The following is a 14,412-nucleotide window of genomic DNA, read 5'->3' on the forward strand; positions in this document are numbered from 1 at the left end:
GTAGAGATGGGAGCAACAGAGGAGTCAGAGCTCTGCATCTTAGTCCGTCCCAGCACAAGGTTGTGTGGGTGGATCGTGTGGGTTTATATGTCTTGAAATGCAGTTTGGAGGAGTTGCAAAACAAAGAAAACATGAAAGAAAAGTTCACGTGAGTCTTAGGAATCCGTGTATTTCTGGCTCTCAGCAACAGCCTGATATCTGCACATAAATATCTGTGATTCCAGTTATAAGTTTAAATCAGACTAGAACTTAGAATGATTCGTTTCCACAGCTGGAAAACACCAACAGATACAGCGAGTAAAGTCTGTTTCTGCCACTGAGCCTTCAAACAAAACAGTCTGTCTAGAAAGGGAAGTTATTTTTGCTCTGCTGCCTCTGACACATCACTGAACAGATCCTCCCATAGGGGCTGTGTGAACTGTAGGGGAGATGCCTGATTACCGACCAGAGGAGCTCGTGTAAATGAGATCTGAATTCACAGTCATCGACTCTACAGGCAGCTGTGTGTACTTGTGGTTCACAGCCGTGTCACTTCCATGTTTTGTGCCAATAAAAAGTTGACTCCTTTTCAGACCTGCAGGATCACATCTTTAACACCTGACTGAGTCTGGATGGCTTCTCTTCCCAGGTCTCTCCTCTGCTTAAGGGCTTCCTGGACAGGATGCTGGTGCGAGACCCAGCTCAGAGGGCCACGGCCAGCGAGATCCTCAAACACCCCTTCCTGACCAAGGCGGGCCCGCCGTCCTGCATCGTCCCCCTGATGAGGCAGAACAGGATGAGATGAGACGAGCGACTGTGAGACCTCCGGACTGTGGAGGGCGCCGTGTGCAGGTTCAGATGGAACAGAATACTCCTGCACACAGAGGAGGGGCCCTCAGGGGTCAGAGGTCACAGACGGGAAGGTCTGTGCTTCGGGCAGAACTCAAACGTGCCGCTGAGTGTAAACTGGGTGTGCAGGAGTATTCTATTTTTCTTATGTGAATCACTGAACTGCGGGGAGTGTGTTCCCTTGATAAGAGGCAATAAGGCGGTGTGTGTGTGTGTGTGAGTGTGTGTGTGTGTGTGTGTGTGTGTACATGTACATGTATGTGTGTGAACACTGCTGACGACGGTGTTTCATGGCTCATACACGTGTGTGAGATCTCTCTTGGAGAGAGCAGAGCAGAGAAGCCACAACTTGCTTGTCGAGTGAGTTTTAGCCGATTTCACGCTTTTGTTTTGATTGAAGGGCCGAACCTGGAAAGCTTAAGGACTCTGGATGTTTTTATTCCTCTGTTTCGACCTTACCTGGATTTTAAGGGTGAAGGTGGGGGTTTTTGCACGCCAATCAGATGCTTTGAAGGAGCTGCGAGTCCATTGGCTGATTCTAGAGACTTTTTGTTGTTTTTTAATCTCACTACTCTCCTATACTCCGACTTTTCTCACTAGCGGGACTTCTCCTCTCGCAGACGGATCCCGGACTCGGACGCCGTCCTCGCCACGCCCAGAACTTACTACTGAGAGAGGAAACCTGTTGACTCAGAAATGAGTCAGACGGACTTTTATTTTGTAGCCATATAAATACTAGCTTCCTGTTGTAAACAAGCAAACATACACTAAGTCAAAAGGTAAACACTGGAGATGATTTTTTTCCTTTTATTTCCTCATTAATTCCCTGTGTAAGTACAATGAACATAGAGAGATTTATCAGTCCTGATGTTTTACTGTCTCTATTTTGTGATCGTTTTTTTTTATTGTTGTGATTTGTTTCTTGGTTTATATTAGAAGAAGATGTGATTGACTTTTGAAGCACTGTCGAGCAGAGATAGAAGCTGCACTCACGGTTGATTCCAGCACGCAGATAATAGACACTAGACGTTTTGTTTCGTTGTTGTTGTTTATTTTATTTTATTTTGTTAAACACCCGACTGAATGGGACTTTTAAATCGTAAAGCTCTGCGGTTAAGGTGTCACTGGGACCAGCAGGAAAGGTTTTACAGAAACAGGAGAAGCAGAGAGAAAAAGAGGGTGAAGAATCCTGAAGACGAGCGTGGGCTCTTCCTCTCCCTGTTTATCTCAGTCAGCTGTTAGGAGTAACTCGCTGCACACACTGATGGTTCTTCTGAGGTAGAAAAACAAAAGAACAAGAGCTGCTTTGTCAGCGAGTTTGTTTTTAAACTCCTTACTTCACTACAACACTACATACAAAGTCATCACGTGCTTCTGCTGCCCCACTTTTCTCACTGAATCGATTAATGTTTGATCGGTCGGTTAACGCGTCTGGCAGAGCACACAGAGGAGCGTCGGGGCGGGTTGAAGTCGTCCTGGACGGCGGAGCACAAAGGCTGGAAGCAAACGATCACCTGCAAAGCGTTAAACACGTGTTTTTGTTGGCGGTTCGGTTCGGTTCGGACCAGAACTCAGTCGAGTCGAGTCGCCTCGCGTCCCATCGCTTTTCATCTCTGAACTTTTGATGCTTCCCACCAATCTGCTGCTCCGTCATAATAAGCTTTTGATAAAACAAACAAAAACAAAAACCAGAACTTAAGTCCCTGTGATTCTGTATTAAAGGGACAGTTCACCCCAGAACCCCACAGAGAGGAAGAGCGTGTTTCATTTTGGGTCGAACTGTCCCTTTTTAATGTCGCGCAGCCTCACTAACATCACTAACTGCTGCCTGCATGTGTGTTGGTCGTGCCAGGCGCGATGCTCAATCCAGTAACCACACGGTGAAGACGTTTCCTTCCAGATGACGTGACGCCGCCGACGCGTGCGCGCGCAGGCTGACCGCTGGTCAGAGGTAAAGTCCGTCCCCGCTGCCGGAGGTCGCGGTGGACGTGTTGGACTTTGACTGCCTGGCAGCTCAGCAGACAGCGACGTGTCTCGGCTGTGTCGGGTTTCTGCCTCTGTGTTGTGGTCACGAGTGGGACGTGCGGCTAATGAGTCACAGATGAGGAAACGCGTTGTGGTGTCTTAATGAGAGGCGCGAAGGCTGAGCCCAGTGAAGTGAAAGATGGCCGACTTTCAGGTGGAGTGTTTTAAAAGTCCCGGGTTTTGGGGGACTGGGGCCTCCTGCTGAGTGCTGGTGACTGTCATCCGGTGTGTTTCTTGCTGTGCTTTCTGAGGCTTCTGGTGAAAATGACCAGCCAATCACTGGGATTGATTGAATTTGTTTTGGAGCCACTGAGCGGAAAATCCATTTCGAGAGTTTAGTAATGATATTAGAGAGAAGTGCTGTGATGTCTCGGCAGGTTTTCTCCTTCTCTGACAATAACAACAACATGTGTTAGTACTTCCTGACTGTCCACGCTGCAGCCTTTTGTTTCTGTTTGACTCGCGCCAAAACAAGTCAGTTCGTTGACCTGCGCGGCGTCGTGAGTCGCAGTCTGGAGAAGGTGGGACGTCAGGTTGATCATCTGACTTCCTGTTATGCATCCAACTTTGGCGTCCTTGTATTTGGATTTGATTCTGGACGTGGGTTCCTCGCAGTGGCCCTGCGTGTTTCCCGCATCGTTTGTTTCCTGCCGTGCAGCCAAACACACACACACAAAGTGCTTCTCCTCACGCCTCATCCCGCATTTGATCCGTTTTCCTTTTGATTATCAATGTGAAAATCCCGAGTCGAGTGTGTCCCCTGTTGCTCGTTGGTGTGGACCGGATTCGCCTGCGGTGTGTGCGCGGGAGTCCTGTGGGGGCTTGTTCGTGTGCACACTCATGCCTTAAGGTTTACAGTCACTACTTGACAGGTGATGATTTGACTCTGACTCGACACTACGGCCGTCGCTTCTCGCCTCGCGTGTTTGGAAAGCCTTTAAAGGTGCAGTAGGGACGCGGAGCGGACGGGTGAGGCGCGGCGGTCCTCCTCCAGAGTCCCGTACTGCGAGTCCTGCACCTCCTGACTGATGTGCTGAAGAAGTCGCAGCTCTCATCAACATTCCTGACAGTTTCCGTATCGCTGAGACCACTTCAGATTGAGGATTTTCAGGGTGTTTTTATTCCTTGTTAACGTGGTTACCGGGTGCCTCAGAGGCGGCGCTCGTCTCAGCTCGGTTGCGTTTTCCGCAGGGATTTTCCAAGAAGCGGGACGGCTTCACACCTGAGAGCCTCCGTCATATCCAGCGAGCAGCTGCTCAGGGTTCAGTGGGTTTAGTGCCTTGCTCAGCAGCACTTGCTTCTTGGAAAAGAAACCCCGCGGGGCTTTCTGCAGTGAGCATGCGGGGACTGAGGTTTGTTTTGGTGTCAACAGGATCACTACTGACCAAGCAGCCTGCTCTGAAACATGTGAAGTGAACTCACTCTCTGATGGACTGTTAGTACTCACATGTTGGGGAAAAGAAAAACTGATTTTGTTGCAGTGTTGACGGCTTTTGTCAAACGTCGGATTGCAGCTGCGGTTCCTGCACCATCTTGTTTTTGTAAACTTCACTGCTATTGTAAAAAAAAACAAACAAACAACATAGACTTCACTTTGCAAATGTTACTTTTTTTTATTTTATTTTTTCTTTTGCAAATACAGATTTTGTAAAAGTCATGCACGGCTTCTGTTTTCTGTCCCACTCGTGTGTGTGTGTGTGTGTGTGAAATGTTTTTCCTCTGCAGTTTTGCAGGTTTTGATCTTCACTCAGACCAGAAGCTGCTCCTTGTAGCACCACACTTCATGACACGTGACCTGAGGGTGCCAGCAGAAACGCCATGTTGTCAATCAAACGGGTGTACGGTGGCCTGTGTGGGACCCCTCAGCGTAACTTTCGCCGTCATTTCTTGGCTGTTTACGTGATTCAGAAGCGTCATCCGCCTCTTGGGCTCCGCCGTGTCTCATTTTTATCACGATGAGATCTGAATCGAAAGTCGCCTTGCAGCCACCGGCTAAGTGACTAATCTCATGCCCGACGACGCTCCTCCACGTCGACTAATCAGCTGATACTGTGAGCTCAGCTGTCGGTGAGAGAAACTGCTGTATCACCGCAGCAGGCAGCGTCACTTCCGCCAAGTCGCCCCGCGAGCCGCAGCTCTTCAGCTTTTACTGTAAACAGTCCGCTGCAAAGGGTGGGCCCCTGCAAACAGTGACAGCTGTGTCTGTGGTCCCTGTGCGAGCGCAGGGGCCTCACAGGGACACACAGGAAGGGGCGTTTTGCTGCTTCCTCCATTGCTTTAGTGGCCAATTTGAGAGTTCAGTTCACATGTAATTTTTAGATCAGTGCTCGAAAAACAGGACAGAGATTTTATTGTTTTATAGTTCGTTGATTATTAATAGACAGCATTGTCACAGCAGGTGCACATCACACATAAATGTGGGTCACGGCCCGTGTCGTCGTGTGTGTGTGTGTAAAACTGATAAATAAAAACTCCAAGCTACTGGTGGCGCTGAAGTTTTCCCATCGTGTCAAAAGGTGGAAGCAAACTAACAAACACGTGACCTGTTGCTTCAACATACATGTTACATGTTGGTAAAGTGAATGTTCACGGGACACCAAAGCTTCAGCTCATACGGTAAAAACAACTAACATTTAGCAAATGTTAGCATTTAGCTCCAGTGCAGCCGCCCAGTTTGGACTCGCACAAAGAGGTGCCAGCATCAACCATCAGTCTGTGGCTTCCATCTGAAAAGGATTTCCAGTAACAGTATTTTTACCTTTAATATGCTTATTTTTACGATGGCAGTGGCCGCAGTTTCCTCTTCCTATGAAGCTGCTGTCTGAGGAAATTAACTGGTTTCTGTGGTGTTCGCAGAATATGACGGAGCCGCGCAGGTGGGCGGTGCTTAGAGGCCAATAGGAAGCCTGCTGGGTGTCGCTGTCTCGAGCACAGCTGATCGATGAGTCAGGGCGAAAGCAGCCGAGAAGGAGCCACTTGTTGCCGAGCAGGAGCAGCGATCATCAGCTGACGAGCCGCGCTCCGATCCCGTCTGCGCTTCGCCTCCTCCGGTCTGTCGGTAAACACATCGAGGATCTCCCGTCAGCAGCCGCGTCCGTTCAGCCTCCCGTCACGGCTCTCAGGTGAGACGTCCTCGCCGTTTAAACCCGCTGGAAATGCGTTCAGAGGGAGCAGGTGTTTCAACTTCACCTGGCGGCGACAGCAGCCGGCCGGTGAAGCGGCGATTAAAATGAAAAATAAGACGGAAAAATACATCGACGGCTGCCTCCTCTGGTCTGCTGTGCGAAGAAAGAAAAAGAAAAGAAAAGAAAAGAAAAGGCGGCGATGTTCTGTTCATCTGATTGTAAGCAGGTTGTGTTCTCGCTTCTCAACGGCGAGTGTGTTAATTATGGTTGTATTGTTGTTAATTACTGACGCCGACAGCGCAGCTTCATTCACTGACGCGCTGGCGTTGCTGAGGAACAAAGGGGCTTTTTACGGGATAAAAATGAAATGAAACTCAGGTTTTCAAAGGGGGTCCGAGCGGGGGGCGGGTCGTGGACTTGAGTGCAGGTTTCTGAAAGCTGATCTCAGGTTGTTTTATGGCTGGAGTTTGTTTTTACTGCACATGTGGAGCTGAAACTATCAGTGAACAGACAGAATAACAATCTGAACCATTCAGACCGTCAGAGTCCAGCCGAGTCAGCAACCATCACCTGACTGCAAGGACAGAAAGAACAGCCCTGACAACACAGTGTGGACTTTAGTGTGTGTGTGTGTGTGTGTGTGTGTGTGTGTGGTGGGGGAGGCACTTGACTCACAGATAAGACTGTAGCATGATCACTTGTTCTCCATAGCAACACTGACTGATTAACTTTATATATTCAGTGAGGGTGATTATCTACAGCAGCTCTCTCTCTGTCACACACACACACACACACACACACTGTGTCGTGTAGTGCAACATCAGCACTTCCACTGTGTGTGTGTGTGTGTGTGTGTGTGTTCAGTTTGCATTGTGCACTCTGGCTGTTGTGAGTGTGACAAAGTGCTAACATGCGAGGCCTCAAACTGAGGCCAGTTTAAATTTAAAGTCATTAATATTATTGTTATTATTATCACCTCAGTCACAGTCAGCAGGAAGCTTTCAACATGCGGTCAGTGTAAAAAAAAGTGTTGTAATTTTATATACTTCCTCACTACTGAATGTGCAAAATACTCACAGCAGCGGGGAGTTTCTGGGGTTTCTTAAAGCGGCCGTTTTAACAACGTGCTGCCACACCTGTCTCACCTGGCGCTGCGGTGATCAGTCAGTCAGCTGCAGAGTGAAAGTAAGCACCTGTCGTGAGGACTCGTCTTCCTGCACACCTGCGCCTTTGCTGCGGTCATACCTGATCGTTTCACCTCCTCTGTTTTGGACCTCATTTAAAGCAGACGTGTTAGAAAATGTTTGACTGCTGTCTCGTGTCGCTTCGACCCCACAGAGGCTGAACTAACTCACCATCGTGTGCTTCTCTGTGGTGCTTTTGAAGTCCTCAGCTACAACAGCAGCAGAGCTGATAAAATCATGTTTTGTGAGCCATCAAAGAGGCTCTCTGGACATCCGGTTTGACTCCGCAGTGTGGCGGTGAGACGTGCGAACTGTGCGGGGCGGCAGAAGGGAAACTCAGCTGCTGTTTTTACCCGCGCGCTTCCCAAAGCAGCCGAGCGGAACGAGCAAAGTTCACCGCAACCCGGCAGCTACTGATCAACCAGACTGTCAGATGTGGTTCAGTGGGTGAAGACGCTCCACACGACTCGCTGTCGACCGGAGACCTGTGGTGGTCGTCCCGGTGGTTCGGCCCGTCCCGGTGGTTCGGCCCATCCTCAGAGGCCACGCGATGCGGGCGCCTCCTGCGGCGTGTTTGTCGTGGGATTTTCCTCGCGGACGCGTCTGTAGGTGCTGTTTGTTTGCTGTCATCGTTCCTGGTAGCCTGCCAGCCTTTCTTTGTGTGTGTTTGCTCCAAAACAAATGGCTGTTGTGGCTGGAAACATACAGCGCATCACTTCCTGTGTGCCAGAAAATATTTCCAAGAAGGAGCTGCCGGCGTGAATTCACGTCACGTAACACAACAGGACGTGACGTTGGGTTTGACTGAATTAAGAGTGTGAGCTCACAAACAAATTTAGAATCAGCTTAACAACACTGACCTTTCGGCCACAAAAACGAAAATCTTTTAAGTTAGGACCGTCAGCTCATGAAGGAGAAGAGACCCTGAGAGCGAGCCGCACCTGAGGAGGACATCCAATCCCCGCAGGGCTCAGCTCACCTGCAGTGAAGCTCAAACAAGCTGCCAGTCATGTTCAGCCTTCAGCAGCAGCGCCAGATTGCGCCAGCTGACACTGAAATCGGTGACATTTAAGGCCTGCCAGGAGGACGTTTGGCTGTGATGCTGATGGCGTGGAAGCGTCACGACTTCTTCTTCACGCGAGTTATTTCACAGGCTCTCGCGTGCGAAGGAGCTGAATTAATTCAGAAGGATTTTCTGTTGTCACAGTAATTCTGCCATTTCCAACTTGACAAACATTACAGCAGGAAGTTTTAATATCACAGCGGGCCACGGTGACTCAGACGTGGAGCTCCCACGCACACTGCGGTCGCATAAGATGGAGCTGTGAAGGTGTGTGTTTCAGTGTGTGTGTGTGTGTGTGTGAGACCGATGTGCGGGGGGGGGGGCTCCCTCGGTGCTCCAGAGATGACTGGCACCTCTCCTGACATGAAAGTGCAAAACACACAGTCAAGACAGCAAAGCACACCTACACACACACTCTTTCACACATGGCGGCACTCAGGCTGGCACTCGAGCACAGGTCTGGTTCTGCTGGCACCAGTTCGTCACAGGAAGTGTGTGTCTGCTTCGTCCGCGGTGCGAGTCGCCCGGGGAGTGAGTTCAGCTTTTTGTCAGATGATCTGACAGTCTGGTCACTGTGGTCGGTGCTGAAACAGTAAACAAGGCGAGGCAACAGTTTCACTATTGGTCGACTGAAAGGTTGAGGCAGGTTTAGTCGGGTCGTGAGAGGTTTGATGGGAGGGAAGGAGGACCGAGCAGGAGCGACGTTCAGGGTCAGATTGGCAGTTTTTCCACCACCTGCTGTCCCTTCTTTCTTATGAATCTAATATGTTTAAGGTTTGCTTAGAAGTCAAAAAAAGTTGTCATAAAACAGTCGTATAACTCAATGAAGGTTTAAGTGAAGCCGGTGCAGAAGTGTCTCAGACCTGCAGTCCTTCTAATGCCCAGCAGGGGCCGACTCCACCGGTTTCACACAGGAGTCTGATTCCGTGTAAGCTTATGAGAAAATGAGACTGTTTTCTCTTTTGAATTATGACGTCAGCAAACAGTTTCCTGGTGAGTTTACAGTCTCAGTCACTAGTTTCAAGCCTTCCTCGGTTCAGCAAGTTGTTTATTTTGTAAGCTACGGTCCCATTAAGAGTGAAATAGACCATGAAACAAGGTATACTTTGCACCTTGTGATTGACAAGTTGCTGCCACGGTCAGATCCAGTCGGGATGGAGGAGTAGCCACGCATATCATCCAGGCACCTTGGTGGATGGTGACGGCCATGATGCCAAACTCGAGGCTTGAAAACTGCAGTCCACAAACAAACTCCGCCGTGTCGTGACACTGTTTACCAGACAGTCTGTGTCCTCAGAAGAACCACAGCAACCGGACACGGTCTGATGGACGTTCATCACGTCAAGCAGCTGCAGTAAATGTGTGTTTGCTGTCGGAGTTTAGCCTGAACGCTTTACAGAAGTCAGTGTTGAATGCCAGGTATTGTTTGAAAGGTGAGCGCAGGTGTGGAGGCACCGAGCAGCTGACAGGTGTGAGCGAACACAACAGCGACAGGTTGCCTCAGTTCAGACCAAACGAACCCTGCTGACAGGCCACTCACATTTTCAGACTTTTCCTTCAGCTGAATCCAGAGCTCCTTGTGGCGAGTGAGGTGCGACTTCTGCTTCCTGTTCTGACCGGACATGTGCTCAGTCTGTGTTTTCTTCTTCATCTCTGTTTTCAGGAAGTCCGGTTTGATGTCTGGGTCGGTCGTGTATCCGTGGCCGTGTGGACCCGTCAGTCTGGTCTGTGGACTCCTCCTCGTGGCGTCCTCACCGCTCCTCACCGCAGGTACGACCCACCGTCTCCGTCTCTTTTCCCCTTCATTCACGTTTGCAGACATATTGAACATACTGAAAATAACTGCTGCCACTGGACCGAGCTGTGGGGAAAAGCATGACCTGCATGACCCCACACACACACACACACACACACACAACAAAAACCTGATACTAACTGAAAGCTGAAAGTGAGAAACGTAAGGAGTACTTTGAAATCTAATGGTTAGATACTGGAACAACCTCAAAACCGTCACACATGATATGAAAGAAGACGCAGATGAATGTTCGCCAGCGCTTTGGATTGAGCGTGAAACTGAATTAACTTTAGACAGGATGTTCAAAACTGCTTCTTTCTGTCTTCTTGTTCTTTGAGTTCACGTGTTATGTCGTGAACAAATTCTGGAGCTTTTATTTAATCTCTTTGAACAGTTTAAATTACGTCTGCTTCACGTCTGATGTTGCGAGAGTCGACTCTTTTCTCGTCGTAGTTTCATTTGCAGAAATTCTCGTGCTTTTCCGTCTCTCTGTCACACTTGACCTACTCCTCGCCCGCTAATGTTTGAGGTTGAGAAGCTTGGGTGCGCAGTGGAAATCGTCATCCTGCACACACAGGCTTTTTAAGGTGGAAGGTGAAGAAACGGAGGAAGTGGGTAAGAGCGCTGGCTGCTCTGGCGCCGCTGCTGGAGTGAGGCAGAGTCTGGCCTTTTGAAGACTGTCTCTCAGTGCTGTGTTGTGCTCCTACAGGCCGACTGAGCAACTGCAGCCACCCTCTGGTGCCGGAACATGGAGGCTTCCGCTGCGAGCCGTCCCCGTGTCGAGGTTTCCCCCACAAGACCTCCATCCATTTGTTCTGTGAGCCCGGATACCACGTCAGCAACAAGGTGCGCGTGTACAGGTGCCGCCACGGGAAGTGGCAGCCTCCGATACCTGCCTGCATCCCAATCAAAGGTAAGACTAGAACAGGTAATGCAGCACTCCTGTGTGTTTTCTGTGTGTCTGAGGCTGAGATGGTTTGCAATAAGGAAGCATCGAGAAGCTGATTTCCCTGCAAGATTAATTACATTCAGTGAGAGAGAGAGAGAGTCCACTGAATGCCTAAAAAATGTAGACAGGAAATGATTAGTCTGTCAGCTAAAAGTTTAAGTCACGTGTTTTCTGGTTTTGACTTCTCAAATGTGATAATTTGCTGCTTTAGTTTGGGTTTCAGTCACATTTCGTAGAAATCATTTAAACAAACTGTTTAATCTATAATCAAAATAAGTCTAAGGCCTCATGCAGACCAGATCAGGGAGTTCAGGGCCTAAACGCCATCTCCTGGTGCTGCACAGCCCCGCACTAACAACCACCACCACCACCACCACCCAACGCCTGATTTGGTCTGAATGAGGCCTGAGTCGCAGTGAGCTGAACGCTGCTCACTGCCAAACAACACCGCGAGGCCTCAGCAAACATCCGCCAGGATAAATGAAAACTTTCATCTGAGTTGTTTACAGCTGTTGTTGTATTTTCTTATTGAGGACAACAGAACGTGATGACATGAACCTGGTGAGAAAGCACAACGATAACCAATCAGTTTGCCGCAGAGAGAATATTCCAGTCCCGTGGAGCTCAGCGGGTCCAGCCCAGCCAGACTCTGATGTCTGCTGAGTCTGGAGTCAGGTGACATTAAAAGTCACGTCTTTATTGGTAAACATCTCTTGACATTTCCCAGCAGCCCCGGGCATGGCATTCCTCAGTGATTACCTCAGTTTGTAATCTGTTTGTGACTCATCACGGCGTTTAAAGGCTGATTAGTGTCTTTTATGGTGTTCCCTCTTTGTTCTGAGTGTTCAGGAAGCAGATTGTGTCTTCACTGCGGCCTCAAAATCTGTCACGGGCCACTGAGATCGAGTTTTGTCTCGTCTCACAAGAGCATGAAACTCCCTCCTGGTCTGATCGCATTCTAAATGTCATCTATGTTCAGTAAGATCAGAAAGACACTTTCATTTTGCACCTCTGAGTCTTCAAGTGTGATGCCAACGGCGGCGGCGGCGGCAGCAGCAGCTCACGTTTATCTTTTGACCTACTTAACAGACTCTCTGCAGGGGATCTAGAAGCTTTACTTTCCTCAGACCAGTTCTGACTTCCTCTGTCACCATTCACCCGAACGCGCAGCAGCAGGAAGTCGGAGCGTGGAGAGAGGAAGCGGGCAAAGCCACCATAATAACCATTAAACATTTCCTCCGTGTCGACAGCCTCATGGAAAGCTACTGCCATGTTGTCACAGGCGCAGAGGAACCACATAACTCAGTGAAACTTCCTCCCATAGATCTTGTGTTTGATTATTTCTGTCATGGCTTCTGCTCTTTGACCTCCAGATCGGCTTTTTAAAACCTAACACACGCATGATGTGATAATGTAACTCTGGGTTCACGTCTTCTGTTGATCAGGTTTATTTTGTCCTGTGGTCCATCAGTCCGTCAGTCCGTCAGTCCAAAACCCTACAATGTTCACGCTACGCTTTCATAAAGAGGAACAAAATCAGCGAATTTTCACACTCATGAAGCTGAAACCAGAAAATGTTTTGGTGTTTTCACTTGATGCATCAGCAGCGAATGACAGTTCAGTGTGTGTGCTGTTTGTCAACACTTGTCTTCCTCCTCCTCAGGGGGTCCTAACATGAGCTCTGATGGCGGAGAGAGCGACTCGATGCCCAGCATGGCCACGACGGCGGTGGGCGTGTCCATCTTCCTGCTCACCACCACCGCCTGCCTGGTGGTCAAGTCCCGCCTCTACCCCTGTCAGTCACACAGGTGAGATGAAGACGATTTACTGCAGTGATGCGATGCAGTTGATTTGGAAAGCAGAGAAAGATTTGTTGAAAACCGGTCTGTCTCTTTGTCCCAGCAGCCGTCGCTCCTCAGACCAGCTGGACCTGATGGTGGACGGACTCCCCGTCTCTCTCCCCTCCTATGAGGAGGCGGTGTACGGCAGCTGGGGCCAGCGCCTCCCCGCCTGCTCGGCACCCGGACCCACCCAGCTCCTGCTGGCTCAGGAGGCCCCCGGCTGCCACCAGCCATCTGAGTCGGACGGCAGCCAGCGCCCCCTCCTGTCGGGCCAAAGCCCTGACAACCCCCCGCCCCCATACGAGGAGGTCCAGTCATCACGTCTCAGGGACAGGCTGAGCGACGGAGACATCCGGCAGCTGCACGTCGCACTTTCAGATGACAAAGACACCTGACTGAACTGTGGTTCTGATGTGACACGTGGAGCGAAGTGGTTTTAGCACGATTTTGATTGACGGCCGACTGCTGCAGCGAAGTGTTGACTCTGCAGGTGATGGCGGCCCGACGACGGCTGACAAACAAAAAACACGGACTGACAGCAGCCTCCTGTGCTGCCTGCACTTTTCTGGTTGGCTGCAGCTCGCCAGCATCAGGACGCTCCTGTCCTGTCACACGCTATTCTAGTCGAAGCTGATAAGCTCTGATTGGCCAGTTGTTACAAAGACCTGACCGAGAAGGACTTCTATATAAATGAAGTGTTGATTGTATCGTGTGTTGTATGAATGTATGAGACAGAAGTCGGGTGGAAGCTTTGCATCCAGAATGTCTTCAGGAAACAAACTGCCTTGTTTTGTTTTTGGTTTTTACAACAATGCATTTCATTCAGAATGTAATTATTTAGCTTCAGCATACAAATCCAAATGTTCACAGGAAAGCAGTGAAGTGTGAGTGTGTGAGTGTGTGTGTGTGTGTTTTCAGTGTGTTTCTGGAGACGTCGTCCATCCTTCCCGTCAGTGACGGGGCCCATCGAGGCTTCTTGAGAAGTCAGTGATGTGCTGTTGTGGAAACGTGTGTGTTTTGTACAGTGTGGACTGTGGTGTTGTGATTATGAAGTCAGACGCTCGGCAAACAGAGAAACAACCAACCAGCAGCCTGTTGTGATGTTCATTTATAACATATTTGATTTTGTGTACAGCAGATAGACTTGAAAACGGTCTGTTAAAGCATTTCTACCGGGTTCATCCAGTGGTGAGTGAAGTAAAGTTGATATTTACACTCATTTAAATGTCACACACACACACGGGTGTTTTTATCCAAATAAATTTTATTCCACAACCTGCAAAAAACCTCACAAATGTTGGACCAAACCGATCTGAGTCCCTGTTTGACCTCTGCAGAGCGACTGACGCCTTCACAGACCTCGAATGTATTTTATGCTTCATGTAATGGCAACAAATCTAAATATTATATGGACAGATTATTTGTATATTGTATTATTGCACAGAGTTATATAATGAATAAATGTTGAGACGTGTCTTTGTTTGACATCTTGGCCTCGTCTGTGTCCTTATTTGGGGTTAATTTGCACCAGCTGAGTGCGTCAGTGCTGCACAGGACACACCTGGTGGGGTTTCGTCCAGCAGGCGACTGGAAGCCAAAGGT

At 49.3% G+C, this 14,412-nt stretch overlaps 2 protein-coding genes across 12 annotated transcripts in view; both read left to right on the top strand.

The window, feature by feature from the left end:
• The window catches only part of pak4 (p21 protein (Cdc42/Rac)-activated kinase 4), a 28,352-nt gene extending 23,842 nt beyond the window's left edge, over window positions 1-4,510 (top strand). For 4 of the 5 annotated variants that reach the window (XM_046389966.1, XM_046389967.1, XM_046389968.1 and 1 more), the window contains exon 11: window positions 629-4,510. In XM_046389966.1, the coding sequence (XP_046245922.1) occupies window positions 629-784 (156 nt within the window). In that variant the 3' untranslated portion in view covers window positions 785-4,510. The remainder of the gene's footprint in view (window positions 1-628) is intronic. The other variant, XR_006843417.1, reaches the window with a different exon arrangement.
• zgc:152863 (uncharacterized protein LOC562658 homolog) lies at window positions 2,871-14,295 on the top strand. 7 transcript variants are annotated; one of them, XM_046389974.1, is made up of 5 exons: window positions 2,871-3,007; window positions 9,889-9,995; window positions 10,730-10,933; window positions 12,633-12,777; window positions 12,872-14,295. In XM_046389974.1, the coding sequence occupies exons 2-5, from the start codon at window positions 9,902-9,904 to the stop codon at window positions 13,203-13,205; spliced, it is 777 nt and encodes a 258-aa protein (XP_046245930.1). In that variant the 5' UTR covers window positions 2,871-3,007; window positions 9,889-9,901; the 3' UTR covers window positions 13,206-14,295. The 7 variants fall into 7 exon arrangements, with proteins under 7 accessions (XP_046245930.1, XP_046245934.1, XP_046245932.1 ...); XM_046389978.1 differs by lacking the exon at window positions 2,871-3,007 and adding an exon at window positions 5,984-6,196; XM_046389976.1 differs by lacking the exon at window positions 2,871-3,007 and adding an exon at window positions 6,822-7,163.
• The last annotated feature ends 117 nt before the right edge of the window (window positions 14,296-14,412 follow it).

Source organism: Scatophagus argus, chromosome 5, assembly GCF_020382885.2.
Source record: "Scatophagus argus isolate fScaArg1 chromosome 5, fScaArg1.pri, whole genome shotgun sequence".
Classification (NCBI taxonomy): domain Eukaryota; kingdom Metazoa; phylum Chordata; class Actinopteri; family Scatophagidae; genus Scatophagus; species Scatophagus argus.

Bases quoted from the DNA above. Each gene is read 5' to 3' on its own strand.
- zgc:152863 (XM_046389971.1), top strand. From the start codon at position 7,713: ATGCGGGCGCCTCCTGCGGCGTGTTTGTCGTGGGATTTTCCTCGCGGA. The intron at 10,934-12,632 runs GTAAGACTAGAA...CCTCCTCCTCAG, and splicing joins TGCCTGCATCCCAATCAAAG to GGGGTCCTAACATGAGCTCT. The intron at 12,778-12,871 runs GTGAGATGAAGA...TCTTTGTCCCAG, and splicing joins TACCCCTGTCAGTCACACAG to CAGCCGTCGCTCCTCAGACC.